This window comes from Eulemur rufifrons, chromosome 9 (genome assembly GCF_041146395.1).
Source record: "Eulemur rufifrons isolate Redbay chromosome 9, OSU_ERuf_1, whole genome shotgun sequence".
Taxonomy (NCBI): domain Eukaryota; kingdom Metazoa; phylum Chordata; class Mammalia; order Primates; family Lemuridae; genus Eulemur; species Eulemur rufifrons.
Genome location: NC_090991.1, coordinates 52,094,459 through 52,117,652, shown reverse-complemented (window position 1 = coordinate 52,117,652; position 23,194 = coordinate 52,094,459). Strand labels below are relative to the sequence as shown.

At 40.9% G+C, this 23,194-nt stretch overlaps 2 protein-coding genes across 4 annotated transcripts in view; one reads left to right on the top strand and one right to left on the bottom strand.

The window, feature by feature from the left end:
* MFSD11 (major facilitator superfamily domain containing 11) overlaps positions 1-19,257 on the bottom strand; it is a 29,140-nt gene extending 9,883 nt beyond the window's left edge. The window contains exons 1-8 of one of the 2 annotated variants that reach the window (XM_069481742.1): positions 18,404-19,255; positions 17,828-17,883; positions 16,075-16,182; positions 15,421-15,500; positions 15,196-15,292; positions 14,013-14,071; positions 13,164-13,308; positions 4,894-4,934 (exon numbers count right to left, since the gene is read on the bottom strand). In XM_069481742.1, coding sequence (XP_069337843.1) covers positions 4,894-4,934; positions 13,164-13,308; positions 14,013-14,071; positions 15,196-15,292; positions 15,421-15,500; positions 16,075-16,182; positions 17,828-17,883; positions 18,404-18,499 — 682 coding nt within the window. In that variant the 5' untranslated portion in view covers positions 18,500-19,255. Of the gene's footprint in view, positions 1-4,893; positions 4,935-13,163; positions 13,309-14,012; positions 14,072-15,195; positions 15,293-15,420; positions 15,501-16,074; positions 16,183-17,827; positions 17,884-18,403 lie in introns of both variants that reach the window. The other variant, XM_069481743.1, reaches the window with a different exon arrangement.
* Positions 19,258-19,509: 252 nt separating this feature from the next.
* Positions 19,510-21,803, top strand: SRSF2 (serine and arginine rich splicing factor 2). 2 transcript variants are annotated; one of them, XR_011234907.1, is made up of 4 exons: positions 19,510-20,054; positions 20,380-20,690; positions 20,972-21,075; positions 21,740-21,803. XR_011234907.1 is itself a non-coding variant. In XM_069482896.1 (3 exons), exons 1-2 carry the CDS (start codon positions 19,693-19,695, stop codon positions 20,681-20,683), a joined length of 666 nt encoding a protein of 221 aa, XP_069338997.1. In that variant the 5' UTR covers positions 19,510-19,692; the 3' UTR covers positions 20,684-20,690; positions 21,740-21,802. The 2 variants fall into 2 exon arrangements, 1 of the variants encoding a protein (XP_069338997.1); XM_069482896.1 differs by lacking the exon at positions 20,972-21,075 and having other exon boundaries at positions 21,740-21,802.
* Positions 21,804-23,194: the final 1,391 nt, after the last annotated feature.

Sequence of the window (23,194 nt, the reverse complement as noted above, 5' to 3'; positions counted from 1 at the left end):
TAGTGAGAACAAATGCAATAAGATATTTTTACTGATCACTTTTAAATATTTCCAGGAAAAACTATATAATCAATACAAAATTTAAAACAATACTTTTAATTTTAAAAAATTACACTGACAAAGCATGTTCATTTTAGAATAATCAGAAGACTGAGCTAACAAAAATAAACTCTAAAACATAATCTAGTATGATACTATAATGGTGAACACATCATTATACATTTATCGAAACCCATAAAATATACAAGACCAAGAGTGAATCCTAATGTAAAAATGATCTTTGGGTGATAATGATGTGCCAATGTAAGTTCACTGGTTGTAACAAATGTACTCTGGCGGGGGTGGGTGGGGGGACACTGATATTGGGGGGAAGCTGTGCATGTGTGGGGGTCGGGGGTATACAGGAGGAACTCTCTGTATTTTCTGCTCAGTTTTGCTATGAACATAAAATTGCTCTAAAAAATAAAGTCTATTTAAAAAAAACAACAATCTATTTGTAGAAACTGACAGATCGATCCTAAAAGTCATATAGGAATTCAAGAGACCCACAATAGCCAAAATAATTTTGAAAAAGAACAAAGTTGGAGGACTCACACTTTCCGATTTCAAGACACACAGTAATCAACACAGCATGGTACTGGCATAAGAATATATATACACACTTAGAAATACACCCTTACGTTTATGATCAATTGATTTTCGACAAGGGCAAGGACACAGTTCAGTGGGGGAAAGGATGGACTTTTCAGCAAATGGTGCCAGGACAACTGGATATTCACATGCAAAAGAATGAAGCTGGACTCCCTACCTCACACTATACACAGACATTAACTCAAAAGGAATCACAGACCATAATTATAGAGCTAAAACTATAAAATTCTTAGAAGAAAATTCCTGGATGGAACTGGAGACCATTATCCTAAGAGAAGTTTCTCAGGAATGGAAACCAAATACCACATGTTCTCACTAATAAGTGGGAACTAAACGAGGGGTACACGTGGGCACAAAGAGATATAAAGGACATTGGAAACCTAGAAGGGGGAGGGGAAGGATAAAAACTTACCTATTGGGTACAATAAACACTATTCTGGTGACAGGCACACTAAATGCCCCGACTTAAACATTACACAAGGTATCCATCCATGTAACAAAAACATTTGTATCCCCTTAATATTTTGAAGTTAAAACATAAAATATAGGAGTATATTTTTGGGACCTAGAGTGAGGCAAAAACTTAGGACACAACAAAAAAAACAGATAAATCCACTTCATCAAGATTGAAAACCTTTACCCAAACCACACAGCTATTACCAAAAAGACAAAAGATAACAAGAGTTGGCAAGGATGTGGAGAAAAGGGAAGCCCTGTACACTGTTAGTGAGAATGTCGGTTGGTACAGCCAACATGGAAAACGGTGTGGAGAGTCCTCAAAAAACTTAAAAACAGAACTATATTACGATTGAGCAATCTCACTTCTGGGCATAGGAAGGAAATGGAATCAGTATCTCGAAATGACATCTGCACTCCCATCTTTATTACAGCATTATTCACAATAGCTAAGGTACGGAAACAACTAAATGTCCTTCAATAGATAAAGAAAGAAAATGTAGGGCCAGGCATGGTGGCTCACACCTGTAATTCTATCACTTTGGGAGGTTGAGGGAGGAAGATCACTTGAGGCCAGGAGTTCGAGACCAGCCTGAGCAACACAGTGATACCCTGTCTCTATAAAAATAGAAAAATTAGCTAGGTGTGGTGGTGTACACTGGTAGTCCCAGCTACTCGGGAGGCTGAGGTGGGAGGATCACTGGAGCCCAGGAGTTCGAGGTTGCAGTTGACCGCACTCTAGCCTGAGCAACAGAGTGAGACCCTGTCTCAAATAAAAAGAGTGTGTGTTATGTACACTTATAAAATAGACCATTATTCAGACTTTAAAAAAGACAAATACTCCTTGGTCTTAATTATATATAGAACCTAAAAATTCGAATTTATAGAAGCAGAGGATAGGATGGTGGTTGCCAGGGGTTGAGGGGTGGCGGAAATGGGGAGATGATGGTTAAAGAGTACAAAGTTTTAGTTAGGCAGGATGAATAATTCTGTAGATCTAATGTACAGCTTGGTGACTATAGTTAATAACACTCTATTGTATACTCGAAATTTGCTGAGAAAGTAGATCTTAAATGTTCTCATTACATATACAAAAAATGATAACTATGTTAAGTGATGGATATGTTAATTAGCTTGATTATAATCATTTCCCAGTGTATACATATATCAAAACATTGTATACCATAAATACATATAATTTTTTTTCTTCCTTATTATTTTTCTTAATATTTTCTTTAGCTTACTTTATTGTAAGAATACAATATATAACACAAAATACGTATTAATTGTTTGTTATTGGTAAGGCTTCCAGTCAACAGTAGGCTTAGTTAAGTTTTTGGGGAGTCAAAAGTTATACTCGGATTTTCAGTGGTACAGGCGGAGAGGGGGCGTCCATGCTTATAACCCCGTGTTGTTCAAAGGTCAACTCCACTTAAGTTACAATAATGTTTTCTATGTTTGTAAAATGCCTGTTTTCTACTGGAGTGTATATATTTTTCTTATCAGTTCGTAACAGCTCTTCCTCACATACTGCAAATATTTTCCCCAGAAATATTTCCCCATTTTAATTTTGTTAGGTTGTATTGACAGGCTGAAGTTTTATATTTTAGTTGACCAAAAAGCAGTCTTTTCCTGTATTGTTTGACTGACTTTCTTGCAAGGCCTTTCTCTACCCAGTTATTTTCTTCAATTACTTTTATGGTTTCATTTTTACAATTAATCTTTAATCTACCTGGGATTTTAGTATAAAGTATGGATCTATATCTTTTTCTACGCAGTCACCTATCTAACCTTACGACTCACTTCCATTACATTCTACATTCCTTTACGGGCAACGACCTGATTCAAGACTTTGTTCCACTGGTCTTGCTAGTCTGATGTTTGAGAATGAATTCATAATAGGTTTTCATGTTTACTAGGATAAGTCCCTCGCCTCCTTTCAAAAAATTCTCTTGGCTGGGCACAGTGGCTCAGCCTCTAACCCCAGCACTTTGGGAGGTCGAGATGGGAGGGTCGCTTGAGCCCGGGAATTCAAGACCAGCCTGGGCAACACAGCGAGACCCTGTCTCTACAAAAAATTAAAAATTATATTTTAAAAATTCCCTTGGATATTTGCAGTAATTTATCCTAGCAGATGAACTTCAGCATCATTTTGTCAGTATAAAAAAAATGTTTAAAAATTTCACTGGCGTGTTCTAGAATCACATGAAACTTACACATTCAGTTCAGGAATTAAGTGCTTTTAGATAGTAAATAGGAACCTTCTCTGTATAACACTATCATAGGACCAACTGAAGGAAGGTCACGATTAATAAACAAAACACTTGCTCTAAGCCTCATCATTCTTCCTCTCTCCCTTTGCTCACCAAGCTCCCCAGCTAAGCTAACTTGGCTTTCTAGGCCCCTGATTAACAAGTAGGGAATATCCTTGCAAGGGCTCACTAAAAATATGAAGTGCCAGCCTAAACTGTTAAATTGCAATTTCTGGCCGGGCGCGGTGGCTCACGCCTATAATCCTAGCACTCTGGGAGGCCGAGGCGGGAGGATAGCTTGAGCTCAGGAGTTCAAGACCAGATTGAGCAAGAATGAGACCCTGTCTCAAAAACTAAATTAATTAATAATAATAATAATAAAATAAATTGCAATTTCTATGAGTTTAGCTTGAGTCCTTTTCCCCTCTGGCCCATGTGATCAATAATGGATCCTCTGACCGACAAGTTTCCAGACCTGCAGAGCTGAAAGCCAGACCTTTGACAGTGTCCCATCTTGCTAGGAGAGTCAGTCTATAGCCCTTTTAATTATGATGTGTAGCCCAATTTATAATTATAAATGTATTCCTGAAACCATATACTATGTATGGAAAACTGAGACTCCCACATCCACGGGCCCTTTCTAAAAAAAGAGGCTACAGGGAATTCCTGGCCAAGAATTGGCAATGGCTTTGTGTCATCTGGGCTAGGCCACAGCTGATTAGAGCAGCTCTCCAGCCCAAAGCAACCTACCGGCTAATCCTAAGTACTTAAAGGCCATGACACCGTTAAGGCCCCGTGGCCTACAATGGACTTACTGAAAGCATGTGGCCCCCAAAGGCTGCCTCCCACTGGAGAGTAACTGCCTCCAGCAGATTCCCTCTTCAGGAGACAAGGCAGCTGAGAGAGCCCAGGAGAAGCAGAGGGCACTGGCTGGGATCAAAACCACAGCTGCCTGTTTCTGAAGGAACCACAGATTTCCATTTTGAGAATCACTGGCTCAAACCCCAGCTCAGCCACCTACTTAGCTGGTTGACCTTGGGTAAATTAGTTAATTTCTCTAAGCCTCAGTTTTCTTTTCTGTAAAATTGAGATAAGGATAAGTACATATAGAACACTGATAGAACAGAGTCCTTCGCCAGGAAGAACTCTCCATGGATGAAGCTCGATTGCTCTTACCAGCTACCGAGTCACTGGGGCTCCTCTGCTCCGAGGAGTGGCCAGCGATCCGCTCTTACTTCCCTGGGTTAACTCCCAGTGGACTCCCAACACCAGAGAGAACCTGAGTGCCCTGCAGCCTCTCCCCGCCTCCCTCACACACCTGCTTAGGTAGGGACTCATATTATCATCCATCCCTCACACATCCCCATGTTAGACAGAGGTCTATGAAGAAGACTAGTACATTTCAGAGCAGCATACCTGGAAAAATGCAAACCCTGGGGTATCGCCAATCCAAAATTACCAGGGAAAAGGGGAAAGGCAAATGCTGAAGTTGTTCCTGACCAGTTCTTGCATTTCAGATACAGAAAATACTTACTAAATGCATCCACTGCCTTTGTCATATTGTTCTGGGCAGACCTGAGAAAATAAAATTTAAAAAAGATTTTTCCCTTGAAAATTAAAGAGAGTAAAAATACGATTACATTTTCACTTAAGTTTCTAAAAACCCAGTCCTCTATGTGGTCTGGCTGCCATCTCCAATGCCCCTCCATGCTCCTGGCTCCACGATGTCCCTTCATGGCCATGTCGCTGCTGCAGGTAATGTGTTTAAAGTGCCAATCTTTATTCTTACCAATAGAAGATAATTCTTTCACATTAAATTTATTGTATATATCCATGCATGTCTTTTTCAGAAATGATCTTCAGGCAGCACAGAAATACCCTCTATTCTGCCATTTTCGAACTATAAAAATAATCTGTTGAGTACTTGATTTTCCATCACCCCAACTATGAAAAAGTAAGTTCTTCAGCATTATAACTCCTCAAAGCCATTAATACCCTCTGTGACATGGCTGAGATGCAGAATAATCTACTGGTTACAAACACAGGCTTTGGAGTCAGGTCCTGGCTTTGCCACTTATTAGTCATTTGCTTTTAGACAAGTGCCTTCATTTCTCTAAGTTTTATTTCCTCATTTGTAAATTAGGGACACTGTCACTTACCTCTGGGAATTAAATGAAATAATGTCATTCAAGTATAATTGTTAATAAGATCATGGTGAGAAAGTTTTCTTATCCTACCAGCCAAGTCTATTTCTTCTGTATCTGTTTTCGAAGTCAAAACAAAAATATAGAGATGAATCCTTAAATTTAATGTTTTATTTGGGAAGAAAGAATTGCAATTTGGGGAATACACATAGACCAGGTGGTCTCTGGTGTATCCAAAGAACAAAGAGAAGGTTTGGGGTTTTATAAAAAAGAGGAATGTTACCTGTGGTCCTCAGAAAAAGTTCACTGGTATTAGCAAAGCCCTGGAGAACTGGCCAGCTCCAAGTGGTGGGCAATGATGGTGGGCAAAATGAGTCTCAAGTTGCAGCAAGTTACTTCAGCAGCTATAGATAAAACTGGTTTCAGGTTACAAGAAGCAGTTTTAGCTCTTGTAACCTGAAACCAGGTTAGGACTTGCAGAGAATATTTTTATTTTTATTTTTTTTGGAGACAGAGTCTCGCTCTGTTGCCTGGGTAAAGTGCTGTGGTGTCAGCCTAGCTCACAACCACCTCAAACTCCTGGGCTCATGCAATGCTCCTGCCTCAGCCTCCCGAGGACCTGAGACTACAGGTATGCACCACTTCGACCGGCTAATTTTTTTCTATTTTTAGTAGAGATGGGGTCTCACTCTTGCTCAGGCTGGTTTGGAATTCCTGAGCTCAAGCGATTCTCCCACCTTGGCCTCCCAGAGTGCTAGGATTATAGGCATAAGCCACTGTGCCAGGCCAAGGATGATATTTTTAGAGCAACATTATGTACCTTGAGTGCTTTTCCCCCTGGCCCCTCAACTCCGTTTTATTTGGGTATGACAAGAACGACTCAACTCCTATGATCAATTTTCATGCTTTAAATGACATTTACAAAAAAAAAAAAAAAAAAAAAAAGGAATCTAATAGAGATCCAGTTAACTTCAGAAAGAAATAAATTACTGATACAAAAAAAAGGCAGTATGTTCTAACCAAGAAAACTGTTTTCCTCACCATAAAACTCATGCCTTCCCCAGAAACAAATACTATTTAGACTCCATTAATTGGTAGTACCCTCATCTTGTACTTGGATAGAATCTGATGTAGGATTCTAATATTTTACACTTCATGCTCCAAATAAGAACTGATTTATACTCTACAGACTATTAAAATATAATCAATTCTGCTGCAAATCACTTCCAATTTAATTCAGTGATATGCTTAGCATTAAGTTAGATCATTGTCGATCCTCTCCCAAACCCATCTCCCCCAGGTAAATGCCAGGACTAGCTTACCTCTTTCAGGTATTGACTTGAACGTTACCTTCTCAGCCTTCCCTGATAACTCTATCTATAATTGCAACCCCCCACCCCCACACTGCTATACTGCTTCTCTGTTTTGTATTTGTCCTATTTAAGACACCAGATGGCGAAGGGGCACAGGGTTCCTTTTGGGGGTAATAAAAATGTTCTAAAATTCGTTGTGATGACAGATGCACAACCCCATGAATATACTAAAAAGCACTGAATTGTACACTTTAAATAGTGAATTATACGGTATATGAGTTATAGCTCAATAAAGCTGTTAAAAAAAAAACAAACCTCCCAGTTTCTTTTCTGTCTGTCCCCTACTAGAAAGTATATGAATGCATGAACTTCTATCTGTTTTGTTCAACACAGTGTCCTCCAAACGATGACTAGAGTATCCGAGACACTCAAATATAGGGAGAAGGAAGGAGGAAAGAAGGGAGGGAGGGAAGTGAGGAATGAACTCTGATCGTTTTCTTTGCCCCCAAAATTCCTTTCCAAGGCGGACTGGTGAGTCGCGCCTACAAATGATAAAATTTCAGTAAACAGGTTTTGATGATGTGGTTTACTTCCCAACCTGATTCTGGTATAGCACCACACAAAAGCTAGAAGACCCTCATCTTAACTCAAGCATTCCTTTCTGCTGATTCCTAGTCTTTGAGACAAAGCCTAACTCTTTCAGCCAGTTGTCAACTAAAGAATCCCTAAATTCACCTATGACTTTTTTTTAAATTTTCTTTTCTTTTTTTATTCTTTATTCTTTTAATTTTGCTCTGATACAGGGTCTAACACCTATGACTTTTAAGTCCCCGCTTCAAGTTGTCCTGCCTTAATCACTAAGCCCATCTATGATGTATAAGCCCCTACCTTGAGATGTCCCACCATTTTGGGCCAAACCAATGTATGCCTTCCATGTACTGATTTATCACTTTATCTATAATCCCTGTCCCCCTGAAATATATAAAACCAAACTGTAACCCAGCCACAGCAAGTCCACTTGCTCAGGGCTTCTTGGGTGTTGCTCTGGGCCATGGTCCTCAAATTTGGCTCAGAATAAACCTCCTTAAATTATTTTACAGAGTTTGTCTTCTTTTCTGTTGACATAAGGAAGGCAGGAGGGAGGGGAGGGAAGGAAAGGATGGAGAGAGGGAGGGAGGGAAGGAGGATAGAGGCAATTGCCAATAAGAAATGCCTAGAGATCACCTAGCTAACAAAGTCTTGAAGATGCAAATTAAGCACTTGAGATAGAAGCCATATTTAGCTGCCTTTTTGCTTCTTCAAATCTTTTTCTGTAAGGCCTTTAAGTGGGATCCTTTAAAATCATATCCTACTTATACATTGAATAGCTTCTAATCACACCAAGAATAAATTCAAACTCCTTACCCAGCCTTACACAATGCCTGCTGCAGACACTCCTGCTTCCGCTCCTTGCAGGCTGGGGCCCACCACATCCTTCCCTGCCCCTGGCCTGGGAAAGGCCACCAGCTGAGCTTCAGCTGACCTTTACACCTCTGGTTTCAGGGAGCCACCCAGCTCTTCAGCACCTCCCTCTCTTTCACGTACTTTACTATTTCCTTACATGTGTATTGTCTGTCTACCACCCGCTCTAAAACTAAGTCCTGTAAAAACAGGGACTAATCTGTCTTGTTCACGCATATTCCTCAAGTGTAGAAGAGGGCTGGCACAAGTTGGTGCTATTTGTAGAGCAAAGACACAGAGCTCCAAGTTTGGGAGACAATTCAGGAAGAGAGAATGCTAAAAAGGCTAAGCGATATTCCTAAAAACTACACTTTATCACAGTGACATAATTACTTGTCTACCTCCTCCACTCAGCAGCCAAGTTCCTTGAAAACAGGATGGGTTGTATATGTTTTCATAGGACCAACACCTAACACTGGCTGAATGAACACGTGGTTAATTACTGCTGACTTTGTGCTATTCATCTTTACAGACCGCTTCTCCAGTATCTATTGGTTAGTGCTTAAAAACAAATGCAATATATACATATACAAACACACACACATATATCCAGGTATACAGGCATACCTCAGAGATATGGTGTGTTTGGTTCCAGATTACCACAATAAAGTGAGTCGTGTAAGTTTTTGGGTCTCCCGGTACATGCATTTATATATATAAATAAAAAATACATACATATATAGATACACATATATATTTAATATATATAGGCAGTCCCTGGGTTACAGATGACCCGATTTGCGGCATTCCATACTTACGAACAGGCTCCCAAGGCTCCCCCTGAGGATAATTTATAATTAAATAATTAAAACAATAATTTGAAAACTAATTTCTCCTGCACATGTAAACAAACCCACATGGCGTAAGCGGTTCCTTGGCATAACAGCATCTTTACGCTACCAGCCAGTCTCCCAGATAGAGGAGCAGCTGATAGAAACACAAAGAATCAGAAGATCCAGAGCCAAGAACGTTTACAACAAAAGAATGAGCTGAAGCCACTTGTCTTACTAAAGCAGGATTTGCTAAGCTTGAAGAGCAAGATTCTAACATTGCACAGTATACAAAGGTCAACCATGCAGTTAGTGAGAACATCAGCTGCTACCAGGCCATTTACGATGAAAAGAAGAAAAGGGCTGTGCGAACAACCCTAGATGGTTTTTAAGAAACTGACTTCAGTGGTGAGCTCCCCTCCCCCAGCAACAGAATCAAATGATGATGCTCCAACTCCCACTCCATCCTCTCGGGCACCATCTCCATCATCATCTTCCGATTAATGTCAGCTACCTTCTTGCCTCAAAAGTGCCCCTTCCAGTAAGCAAGACATTGATGCAACATTAGGTGAGTGTTAACCTTGAATATTCTTTTTTGAAATTTCTCCTATTTCCTATCTAACCTTTTGTATGAGTCTGATTTTATGTTCTGTTTGTTTGAACTAGAAGAAAGAGCACAACAGATTCTGTAACTCATTATTACAGTACAGGTGTATTATTACTACAGTAGGACACTGTATTATTACCACATGAGCCATTATAGTATTGTTATTATCACTGTATATGCGCTATTCATTAGGGGTCTGAGCTACATACAAATCCAACCTAAAGATCTTCTCAGACATTACCTCGTCTGTAACTTGGGGACTGCCTGCCTGTATGTAAATATATATATTTATTATTTTCTAATTTTAAATAATTTTGCTAATCCTCCATGTAGTGTTCCAATCTTAGTATATGTGCTGCCAAAGCAAGCATGTATTTATTTATTTTAGATAGAGAGTCTCGCTATGTTGCCCAGGCTAGAGTGAAGTGGCTATTCACAGATGTGACCATAGCGTATGACAGCCTTGGACTCCTGGCCTCAAATGATTCTCCCGTCTCAGGCTCCCAAATAGCTGGGACTACGGCACGTACCACCATGCCCAGATTCACAGTGCATAAAAAAGTTATGCTTACACTATACTGTGATATATTAACTGTGCAATAGCATTATGTCTAAAAATATGTACGTACTTTAACTTTTGTTTTATCATTAACTGTTTTATCATTTAACTGTTGTTTCATCAACTAAGTTTATGTAATATTCTAAATCTTTTGTTGTCATTTCAACAATGTTCACAGCATCTTTACCAGGAATAGATTTCATCAAGAAATCCTCTTTGCTCATTGATAAGAACCAACTCTTCATCTGTATAAGTTTGATCATGAGATGCAGGAATTCAATCACATCTTTAGACTCCACTTCTAATTTTAGTTCTCTTTCTGTTTCTACCATATCTGCTGTGACTTCCTCCACTGAAGTCTTGAACCCCTCAAAGTTACCCACAAGGGTTGGAATCAACTTCTTCCAAACTCCTGTTCATGTTGGTATTTTGACCTTCTCCCACGAATCACAAATGTTCTTTACGGTATCTAGAATGATGAATTGGTGGGGGAGAGCAGGAAAAAAATAGAATCCCTTCCAGGTAGTTTTCAATTTACTCGGCCCAGTTCCATCAAAGGAATGACTACCTACTGTGTTTTTAAAAAAATAAGACTTGAAAGTCAAAATGATTCATTGATCCATGGGCAGCAGAATGAATGCTGTGTTAGCAGGCACGAAAACAACATTCACCGTCTTGTACATCTTCATCAGAACTCTCGGGGTGACTAGGTGCAGGTGCATTGTCAATGAGTAGTAATATTTTGAAAGGAATCTTTTTTCTGAGCAGTAGGTCTCAACAGTGGGCTCAAAATATTCAGTAAACTGTGCTGTAAACAGATGTGCCGTCATCCAGGCTTTGTTGTTCCATTTATAGAGAATAGGCAGATTTAGCATAATTCTTAAGAGCCCTAGGATTTTCAAAGCGGTAAATGAACAAAGGCTTCAACTTAACGTCACCAGCTGCATTCCCCCTAATAAGACAGTCAGCCCGTCCTTTGAAGCTCTGAAGTCAAGCACTGACTTTTCCTCTCTAGCTATGAAAGTCCTAGATGGCATCTTCTAATATAAGCCTGTTTCATCTACATCAAAAATTTGTTGTTTAATGTAGCCACCTGCATCAATGATCATAGCTAGATCTTCTGGATAACTTGCTGCAGCTTCTACGTTAGCACTTGCTGCTCCGCCTTACACTTTTATGCTACAGAGATGGCTTCTTTCCTTAAACCTCACCCAACCTCTGCTCGCTTCAAACTTTTCTGCAGCTTCCTCACCTCTCTCAGCCTCTACAGAATTGAAGAGAGTTGGGGCCCTGGATTATGCTTTGGCTTAAGAGAATGTTGTGGCTGGTTTGAGCTCTCCTGATCACTCAAATTTCTCCATATCAGCAATAAGTCTGTTTCACTTTCTTCTCATTCATGTGTTCACTGGAGTAGTAGCACTTTTAATTTCCTTTGCATTCACAACTTGGCTAACTTTTTGGCACAAGAGGCCTAGCTTTCAGCCTATCTCAGCTTTGAACATGCCTTCTTCATTAAGCTTAATCAATTCTAGCTTTTGATTTAACATGGGAGACATGTGACTCTTCCTTTCACTTGAACACTTAGAGGCCATCGTAGGGTTATTAATTGGCCTATTTTCCGTATTGTTGTGTCTTAGAGAACAGGGATGCAGCAGTTAATGGAGTGGTCAGAACACATACAACATTTATCAATTAGGTTCACCATCTCATATGGACAAGGTTCGTGATATTCCAAAACGATTACCACAGTAACATCCAAGATTACTAATCACAGATCACCCTAACAAATACAATAATAATGAAAAAGTTTAAAATATTGTGAGAATCACCAAAATGTGAGAAACAAAGCGAGCAAACGCTGTTCAAAAAATGGTGCTAATAGACTTGCGAGATGCAGGGTTGCCACAAACCTTTAATTTGTAAAGAGCACAATATCTGCACCCCATGATAAAGTGAAGAACAATAAAACAAGGTGAGCTGGTCCATCCAAACCAAACTACCGCATCCCTTTGCTTTAAACAAACTTAGAGCAAGTTCTGAACACTTAATGCTCTGATCATTAGACAATTTTAGGCCCTTTATTCGATTAAAAAGGCAGCACAGAATGCTCAATGCAAAAGTATTAATGATAAATGAAATGCTATAAGGCAATCTTCCCAATTTATCAAGTCACAAAGCAAAATGAGGGTGGCAAAGATTAATTTCTCATTTCCCCTTCCTCAAATCTAGATGATACTGCAGAGAAAATGTTTTAAATCATATCACTTATAATTGAAATGTGCTCGGTAATCTACCATTTTTACAAAAACAGAGGGCCATATACTCGCTTCCCCATTTGGACCACTCGGGAAAACCACCTGCACAGGTCAGTGCAAGAGCCGGTTACTGTGAGCAAGAGCTCGGTTATAACCAAGGTTCATCAGTGACAACCGGTGGCCTTGCCACTCAGTCACCCCACAGCAATTGGAAAACTTTAGAGCTGGATCACAAAAACTGAAGGCAAAGACTGTTTTCTATTCTACTTTACAAGCCCATGTCCTTGCACATAAAAACGCTGGAGACATCTGTTTAATTGAATGAAAACACTGAGGCCCAGAGACATGAAGGGGGTTACCACCGCCGGCCAGGGCCGCACTCATGTCAGTGGCAAAGCTGGGAACAGACTTAAATTCCCTGTGCACCTTTTTACCACCTCCCTTGCTCTGCTGGCCTTTTCTTTCTTTCCCTCTCACAGCTCCCCCCTTAGCATCTTCTTTCTCTTACTTGCTTAACACGTTCCCCCCAGGTCTAACTCTGGTAACCTACAGAGAGTATCAGATATCAGCTCGGGCTAAACAGGTTGGTAATCTCTAGGCTAGATCTACTCAAAATCTACTTTAAAATAAAAAGGAATGTTTAACCAATGTCTTACTCGTTGACTTCCAGGTCCTGGTCATCAGAAGATTCGTCTTCTCCTAGGACATTTTCAGAATCTGGTTTCCGAATGAGAAAGAACAGAACTGTCCCCACAAGGCTAATCACTGTTAGGGCAATAAACACTGTTCTCCGGTCACTCTCTAAGGAGAAAGAAGAAGGAACTAGATAACATTGACCAAACAATTCCACAGCTAGTACTATGTCCAGGGTTGCTTATAATCATCAAAACACTTCTTCATTTAATTTTTACTTTAATGCATCAGTAAAAACTTAGGACAAGGAGATAAATAGGACATCTCCATCTTTGTCTTTCAGTTAGAAAAATACTAATAAGCCGGCTGGTCCGAAGGTAGTGAGTTATCTCACTTGATTGTTCACAGTCAGTTACAGATTGAACTCCTTGTTCTACTACTTTCCCCCCTCCTCACTACTGCACTTGACTAGTCTTAAAAAAAAATAAAAAATAAATAAAAAAAAAGAAAAATACTAATAAGCCAAAAGAAAAATAGCACAAGAGTTTAATCATGTTCTTTTAATCAAAGAAGCATACAGACAAATTAATCAAGCGTTCAGAAGTCTTCTGATGATTGACTAGCACATTTGCACAGAGCACGACCTCTCCTACACCCTGAGATGCCACCAGAAGCATGGGCATAAACTATACTACTATAGTTTAATAATAATGATCCAAGGACAAGGCTTACCAAAAGCTAAAATATGAGAGGCCTTGAGGTACCAAAGCTCATCAGAACAATGTTTGAATAAAGCAATAATGGGTATTTCTGTAGAACTGCTATTATGTTCTGACAACATATCCAAATAAAGCAAAGCAAATGAAACAAACCTGATATTTGAGTTTTTCCTTGCCAGGCAAAATATATGTACAGATTTCCAAAGAACAAGCTGGGGGAGAAAAAGGAGGAAAAGATGTTGAGACATTATTTTAACATTTATGGTTTTTAAAAATAATTATTGTCATTATTTGTTAAAAAAGAGAAACACAATTTTTAAAGTGTCTACCTGTCCCAGGTCATTAAAAAGTTATCAACTCCACCCTGACTCTGAAAACTTAACTGACCCAGATGGAATCAGTCACCTTCCATGTGACAGTAACCTGATTCAGAGCCTCACTTCAGAGAAGATTTGACTCACAATGAAACGTGATTTATTACAACTCTGGAAATGCCTCCTTAGAAACAAGCTTATGCTACTTTAAAAAATTCTAAATTAAAACAAAAATCTATGACCAAAAAAATCCATGATTTAGTTATCTGAATCTAATCAGATACTTTATTTGGCATACTTTCCTAGAGAAGGATTGTTCATTTACACTCCTGTTTCTTAATATACAACCCTTAAAACTAAACATTTGCATTTGTTAAGCGTTGTTATGACCAAAATTTTAGGCAAGACTCATTAGGGTAACTACTTAGGACACGTTCCTGAAATCTAACAGTCAGAAGCAGAATGACTGCTTTTGCTTTCTTCTTCTATTTTTTTTTAACTCCCCCCTCTCCCCTATGCCTGCTTTTGTTTTTTTCTTAAGAAATATGTAACACGCTCTATTGTTCAGTATTGGTATAATTAGTTTAACTTTTGAATTAGTATACTTGTTGAAAGCTATCAGGTAGCATAGTTCTGTGGGAAGGAGTCCAGATAACAATGATTTAAATCAGATAAATAATTTTTAAGTCTCCGTTTTATTGGTAGGATGGAAATAATACCTTTCCATCTCATGAGGTTATAAGAAGATTATGTAAAATTAAGTAAAGAATTCAACAGTCCCTGAAATATAGCAAATGCTAAATACATGGAGGTTAGTATTATTTTCTATTTGCTAATCAAAAGTTCCAATGAGGCAAGTCCATATATTACAAGTAATTCTATAAAATTTTGAATCTGTATCACATTCAGCTAGAACTTAAGTCATGAAACATGGAAGATCTGAATTTTCAACAAAGACCTAAAATATGGGTGACAAAAAAAAATAATCAAAGGAATGATTGAGCTTCAAAAGGAATTATTACCTAGACTGTAGGAGTGCCCAGAAAATTCCACTGTTTCTCCCAATAGTGTGCTCGTCTGAATTTATTGTCAAGCAGTTTCCTTGTGCTGTCCAAAGCACTAAAATTCAAATTCAAAAGTTTATCAAGGAAATGAAATCACTTAGTTTAACATACTAAACACATAAATGATACCCTGAGATAGGCCCCAGAAAAGAAGACAGAGAAGATAAAAATCAAAATGCTTACCAGCAGCTGCGATTCCAATGAAAACAGAGGCTGTGTAGAAGGACCATGGGAAAGGCTGGATAAAAACGGCAATGTACATGCTAAAATATAACAGGTCAAGGCATTACAGTCAAACAGTACCTGAAATAGAATGCCAATATGCCTTCTAGGAATCAGTTCTGAGGGTCTCTTCTTTAAATTCAACCTGTAAAGGACCTCTCCAGTTTTGAAAAAGGGACAAATGCAACATACTTGCTTCTTAATTTACCATTTTGAATTTGTAAAATCAGACATTTTACAGGTTTGCAAAGGCCCTTGCCAAATCTGAGCATATGATGAAACTGTAGTTCTAGAGCCCAGAGAAACATTCAGTTATTTTATTTGAATCCCCATTAGTCAACTTGATAGAAAATAAGATTATTTCATGGGATATTCTTTTCAACCCTCATGGAAAGAGATTAATACTGTTTTTCTTAATAGTAAAATCAAAGCAGATATACACACATTCCATCACATTAGAGCAGTATGGTATCCCTGAGCAACAAGTAGAGAGCCAGATCCCTAAAATGCCACCTGTATTTTATTCAATCCAAGTTCTTGTTAAAGTTTACCATGTGCTTGAAAGATGCTGAAAGTATTCTAATTGAGTAAGTGAAAGAAGATTATACTACTCACCTGTAAAATAAACCACTGGCAAACATAGAGAGTTGAGGTCCTACAATGGCAACCACTGACGGTGTGATCAAATTTGAAGCAGAGAACACTCCATAAATAATTGCCATGCTGCACACGTAACACACAAATGGGAAAAAAAGAACAAAACCCTCAGGTAATGTCTTAAAAGTTCACTTTTAAATCTATTTAGAGTCTATAGATTTTGCAATAAACATTCATACTCTTTAGTCACAATTTATGTCACTAAACTGAATACCATATTAAAGTTTTCATTTGTACAAAATATTGAAGTCCCATGAGATGTGTCTTTGAATCAGTTTACCTATGACAATACATTTTTAATGTACTGGTAAATCATAACAACAGCTAACATAACAGGCACTGTGCCAAGTACTTTGTTATACATATTTTCTCTTTTAATCCTAACAGCTCTAGGAAGAGGTATTGCTATTATCCTCAATTTAGAGAAAAGAAAACTGAAATACTGTGCAGTTAAGTAACTTGCCAGAAGTCTGGCTGTGACTTTAAGTCAGGACCCCATGACTCCAGAGGCCCTAGTCAACCAGTCTGTTCTACAAACTTAGCTTACAACTCCTGGCAACTGCATGACATTGGCCTGCTATAAATAACAAACACTGAGTTATAACTTGCTTAAACCAGAATTTATTTAACTCAACCTAATGGTCTCACTTAAACTTTATTCAGTTACTATTGACCCTGTCCTAGTACATAGGTATATATGTACATTTTGTACAAAGTGTGACTAAAATCATTTCATGAGTCCTGAATTCATTTACTAGCCACTGTTCATAAATCTAAAGTAAATTCTTTGGCTTTTATGAATCTCTCAAATATCAAATGTGTTTTTTCCTCTGTTCTTCAGAATATGCATGAAGACAAAACACTATAAAAAGTTCTGGTATTATTATTAATCAATTAGAAAAGTGGACATTAACATCCCTTCATTCTCAAATATACAAGGCTTAAGACAGGTAACCAAAAAACAAATGAAAGTTGTGGGATGAGGGGGTCCCACAATCGAATATCTAACTATAGAGAAATTAAGAAACCTCTTTGTATAGCTCAATTTTGCCATTCAAAAATGTAAAATACTTCAAAACAACATGTTGTACACAATAAATACATGCAATTTTTATTTGTCAATTAAAAAATAAATTAAAAAAAGAGAAACCTGTTTATATTTGTATGCATGTATATATTATATTCCCAGCTCCATCACAAGATTCTAGTGACTTGTGAAAGTCTTTTCATTTCTCCCATCTGTAAAATTGGGACTTAACAAAAATCTAAAGACTTCTAATAAAAGTATATTCCCATGAAATTATAAAAACAGGAACACAAATGTTTCAAGAATCACATAAAACATCTTCTGTTCAGGATTGGGAAAATGTAATTGTGACAATACTTAAGTACTTATTCAATGCCACGCACTGCGCCAAGTGCTTTAACATGGATTGTCTGAGCAAGGAAACTGGGCTCATGGAAGTAACTCGCCTAAGATAAAGCGAATCAAGTTGTACAGCCAGGATTTCAAACCCAGTGTTTAGTTTTCCACAGAAAAACTAAACTCATTGCATTTATTCTATTATGTTCTCCCAATATTCTAGATACTGAGAAGAAAAAAAAAGTAATCACCACTAAATCAACCACAGTATTTTACTGCTGGTGATTCTGAGGGGTTTTAAGCAACTACTGTTAAATGTAAAGTAATATCAATCATACAGTACAATACCTGGTATATCCACTGCCATGAAAATCTGTGCTATTTAAGCTTCTGATGACAGTTTGCTGTGTGGAAAATAAAACTAATCAAGGAAAACGTTTTGCAATCTCCCTCCCCCTTGGAAAGTTTCACCCCAAGTACTTAGAAAGACAATAAAGTGAAAATTCACAATGCTTAATACTTAATACTGAAAGTATACTATGAGAAAAGAAAAAGGACAACAGAACTGGAGAAGGCAAAGCAATGACAGACACAGAAGGAGGAAAGGCAGCCCGCTGGAAGTATTCCCTAGGTTTTATTTCCTTAGCCATCCAAGTACTAACGAAGAGCTTAATACAGACAAAAAATAACTAGGTCAATGTCCAAAACCCCAAATCGAATCGGATAAATAAACGGTAATGTTTAACATCCCATACAGGAGAATGTCTGACACAAGAAATCAAACCTAATCATAAGAAACGAAGAACGCTAGGTGGGAAAATAAAAGATGCAATTTAAGCACGCTATTAGATATAATTAACGTTTATTATCATTTTTGGAATCATGATACGCACTTCAAAGGAGGGAGAACAGATTCCAACTCACCGCCACATTTCCACAAGTTTGAAAGGCGGTGAACATAAACATAAAGGCAACTCCTAAAATAATGATGTTGAAAAGCTTTTTAGATTCCGGGGACATTTTGGCTCAGCTCTGCCGGAGGTCAGCAACAGCCCAGGGCAGTCAGCTCTCCTCGGGGCGAACCCACTGACAATCCTGGGGAAGGAAATGAGACGGTGAGAGACGGCAGATGCAGAAGCAAGGCAGCCGAGCTGTCAACTTCCAGTTCTTGGATCAGAATCCCGGGCTTAGGGTGAAGCTCTCCCCACCGGCACAGTTAGGACATTCCTACGATGCGATCCGAGTAGGGAAGAGCCCAACACTCGGAGACGCGCCAGAAACATAGATGCTCCAGGTTGAGGGGCCCGCGAGGGGGATTAAGGGGCCAAGGGCGAGCTGCAGCTGCCCGCGCGGCCCCGCCCTCCGGGCCCTGACTCACTGCAAGTCAGGCGACCGGTCACCTGATCGCCGCCGCGGCGCCGGCCGCTCGGCCGGCTGGGAAACCGAGTCCCGGGCGGCCCGGGACGCGCAGGCGCACCGCGAGGGCTCCCCAGCCCCGGGAAGGGGAGCAGCCTGGGGCCACGAGCTCTGGCGAAGAGGGTTGGGGAGTGGAGCCTGGCGAAGAGCAGTCGGGAACTAGTGGAGGGGCCTAGGGAAGACTTAGCAGGATTTGGGGAGGCCGAGGACACGGAAAGGGAGATGGAGGTACGAACACCCCTCTGACAGAGGCGGGGCTGAGGGCCGAGCAGAAAAGCTGCGTGGAGCTGAGATATTGGCACGAAAATAAGGCGGCGCCCAGATCGGGAGCGCCTCCTCTTCCTCCTATCGGAGCGCTCTCGCCCTGCTTTGCAGGCGGAAAGAGCGTTTCGCGGGCTTTCCAACAGCCCGCAGGTTCCGCTCCCCCTCCCGCCGGCAGTGACTTCGCGCTTTTCGGCCCGCCCGTTGGGTTCTGCGCAGGCGCATCGGGCGGGGGCGGGGCGCGCGGCAGGGACGCTGCGGGGCGGGGCGCGGCAAGCCAATCAGGGGATTCATTTCCGGGTGGCGCGGGCGCCATTTTGTGAGAAGGGCTATAAACGGGCGCTGGTGCCAGCCGCCCGCCCAGTTGTTGCCCAGGTGCGCTCAGTCTCCGAGTTTGCACGGTCTCTTTCCCCGCCCGGCCTTCCCTAGCGTTCCCACGCGGAAGGCAACTGCCAGAGAAGAGGCGCGGCGTCGCACCGCCCAAAGCTGAGGCAACCGGCGCCAGTTCGCGGGGCCCCGTGCCACCACTCAGAGCCATGAGCTACGGCCGCCCCCCTCCCGATGTGGAGGGCATGACCTCCCTCAAGGTGGACAACCTGACCTACCGCACCTCGCCCGACACGCTGAGGCGCGTCTTCGAGAAGTACGGGCGTGTCGGCGACGTGTACATCCCGCGGGACCGCTACACCAAGGAGTCCCGCGGCTTCGCCTTCGTCCGCTTCCACGACAAGCGCGACGCCGAGGACGCCATGGACGCCATGGACGGGGCCGTGCTGGACGGCCGCGAGCTGCGGGTGCAGATGGCGCGCTACGGCCGCCCCCCGGACTCGCACCATAGCCGCCGGGGCCCGCCACCCCGCAGGTACGGGGGCGGCGGCTACGGACGCCGCAGCCGCAGGTAAGCGGGGCCGCGGGAGGCGGGGCGGCGCGGAGGCCGGGGCTGCCTCACAAAGGTCCGCGGGGGAGCACGTGGTGCGGGCCGCGCGGGGCAGGGGCGCTCGCCGCACCCCGACCTGGCCGGCCGGCCGGCCCGCGGGTTCTCTCGGCCACCTGACGGCTGCTGGGCGGGGGCGCGCGGGGCCGGGGCGAGGGGCTCCCGCCGCACGACCGGCAAATGGCGTCTGGGCGTCTGGCAGCGAGATAATGGCGGCCGGGGCGGGAGCGCGCGGGCGGGGCCGCCCGGCTGCCGCGAGTTAACCCTGACGTGCTGCTTCTCGCTGCAGCCCTAGACGGCGTCGTCGCAGCCGATCCCGGAGTCGGAGTCGTTCCAGGTCCCGCAGCCGATCGCGCTACAGCCGCTCGAAGTCTCGGTCCCGCACTCGCTCCCGCTCTCGCTCGACTTCCAAGTCCAGATCCGCGCGAAGGTCCAAGTCCAAGTCTTCGTCGGTGTCCAGGTCTCGCTCGCGGTCCCGGTCCCGGTCCCGGTCCAGGAGTCCTCCCCCGGTGTCCAAGAGGGAATCCAAGTCCAGGTCGCGATCCAAGAGTCCCCCCAAGTCACCTGAAGAGGAGGGAGCGGTGTCCTCTTAAGAACAAGGTAATGTCTAAGGGGATCCAAGATACATAACCCTAATTAATATGTAAATGGGGTTTGGAGTAGATTTTGAGCCGTACTAATATAAAAGTGACTCCTAACGTTAGGAGTGCTGCTCTGAGGTTACTCAGCTTTGGGAGTAATACTGAAGAGAGGGGTCTGCAGAAAGGATGTGTATGAAGCTTAGATAATAATGGCTGTTTCATAAACTGTTTGAGACCTATTATTGAAAATGACTATTTCTTGCTGTTTTTATCCAACGTCTGCATTTTCCCCCTTTAAAGCTGCGGTCTCCTGTTTGATAAAAGAATATTGGCCAGTATTGCAGATTTTAACTGATTTGGCTGATCCTCCAGGGACCAGTTTCTGTGGGCGTGTATTGGAGCAGGTTTGTCTTTAAATGTTAAAGATGCACTATCCTCTTAGAGAAAAACAATCAGTTCAACTATTGTTGTACTGACTGGGACTTCATATTCTAATGGATGTGGCAAACGAATTGCAATAAGAAGCAGTGAACTTTTGGAACCCCAAAAGAAAGCTAACAGGTATTGCACTGGGTGGGGAAAGGATAGTGTGTCTTTAACTCTCAAATTGTTTGGTCCTATTTTTTAAAAAAGGAAAGGGCCCTAAGTAGCACAGATATTAAAGCATTAGCTATTCTCAGTTGCCAAATATTTCATTTGAAAATAATTTGTCTTAAATATAGGCTAATTCTGATTTCAAGTTGTTTTGTTTGGATACAGCCCTTTTTTTATTTTTTCCTTTTTTTTTTTTTCCTCCCCCTTACCTTACCTTTTTTCACCTTGGTTATTTGGCCAAGAATTACATAAATTCAAACTTGAATATGCTGATGGTAGCCTTTGTGAAAATTTCCTAATTGGGCCTTTAAAAAAAAAATTGATAATGGCTGGTGGAACCTTACCGTACCCTTCTCCCCTTCTCGTTTCACCAGAGCCTTAGTAAGTACATGCCTGAAACTGAAACCTTGTGCACTTTCGTATCCTCTTCACAGCAATGGAAGGTAAACTGAACTTGTTTCTTTTCAAACCTAGATGTATCGGCAAGCAACGTGATGGCAGACTTGGGGGAAAAGGACCACATACTCAGTCCATCGAAGAAGAGTCCTTGGAACAAGCAACTGGCTATTGAAAAGGTTATTTTGTAACATTTGTCTAACTTTTTACTTGTTTTAAGCTTTGCCTCAGGTGGCAAACTTCATTTTATGTGCCATTTTGTTGCTGTTATTCAAATTTCTTGTAATTTAGTGAGGTGAACGACTTCAGATTTCATTATTGGATTTGGATATTTGAGGTAAAATTTCATTTTTGTTACATAGTGCTGACTTTTTTTGTTTGAAATTAAACAGATTGGTAACCTAATTTGTGGCCTCCTGACTTTTAAGGAAACGTGTGCAGCCATTACACACAGCCTAAAGCTGTCAAGAGATTGACTCAGCATTGCCTTCATTCCTTAAAATTAAAAACCTACAAAAGTTGGTGTAAATTTGTTTGTATATGTTATTTACCTTCAAATCTAAATGGTAATCTGAACCCAAATTTGTATAAAGACTTTTCAGGTGAAAAGACTTGATTTTTTTGAGAGGATTGTTTATCAAACACAATTCTAATCTCTTCTCTTATGTATTTTTGTGCACTAGGCGCAGTTGTGTAGCAGTTGAGTAATGCTGGTTAGCTGTTAAGGTGGCGTGTTGCAGTGCAGAGTGCTTGGCTGTTTCCTGTTTTCTCCTGATTGCTCCTGTGTAAAGATGCCTTGTCGTGCAGAAACAAATGGCTGTCCAGTTTATTAAAATGCCTGACAACTGCACTTCCAGTCACCCGGGCCTTGCATATAAATAACGGAGCATACAGTGAGCACATCTAGCTGATGATAAATACACCTTTTTTCTCCCCTTCCTCCCAAAATGGTATATCTGATCATATCTACATGTATGAACTTAAAAACATGGAAAATGTCAAGGAAGCAAATGGTTTGTAACTTTGTAAGTACATATAACATGGTGTATCTTTTTGCTTATTATGAATATTCTGTACTATAACCGTTGTTTCTGTAGTTTAATTAAAATGTTTTCTTGGTGTTAGCTTTTCTCAGAATATGTCTTGGTCTTTTTTCTCCCCATTTATTTGAAAGACCTATGCAAATATTTTGTGAATGTTATTGACTGTATAGTATGAAAGTGAAATGTTTAGTACCTGACTTTTCCTAAGTTAAAAAGAAGTGGAGATGCCAGTTCAGCACCTAAAATTAATGCTTTAAGGTAGCACTTTCTTGAGGTTGAGTATACTCCCTTCTCAACCTAATTTATGTCCTATTTTAATGACTAAAAGAACAATCCAAGTCCTTTTTCTTCATAGGTGTTTTAATTTGTTTACATAGTTACGTTACCTGCCAGTGTTCTCAAGGTGATATATCACAATATAAGGCCAACAGATTTGACCATCTTTAAACACTGCATTTTCTCAAGAATACGAAGTGAGTGTGATCCTAAT

Coding starts and splice junctions, on each gene's coding strand:
- SRSF2 (XM_069482896.1), top strand. CDS start 19,693: ATGAGCTACGGCCGCCCCCCTCCCGATGTGGAGGGCATGACCTCCCTC. Junction 20,055..20,379: donor TACGGACGCCGCAGCCGCAG/GTAAGCGGGGCC, acceptor TTCTCGCTGCAG/CCCTAGACGGCGTCGTCGCA.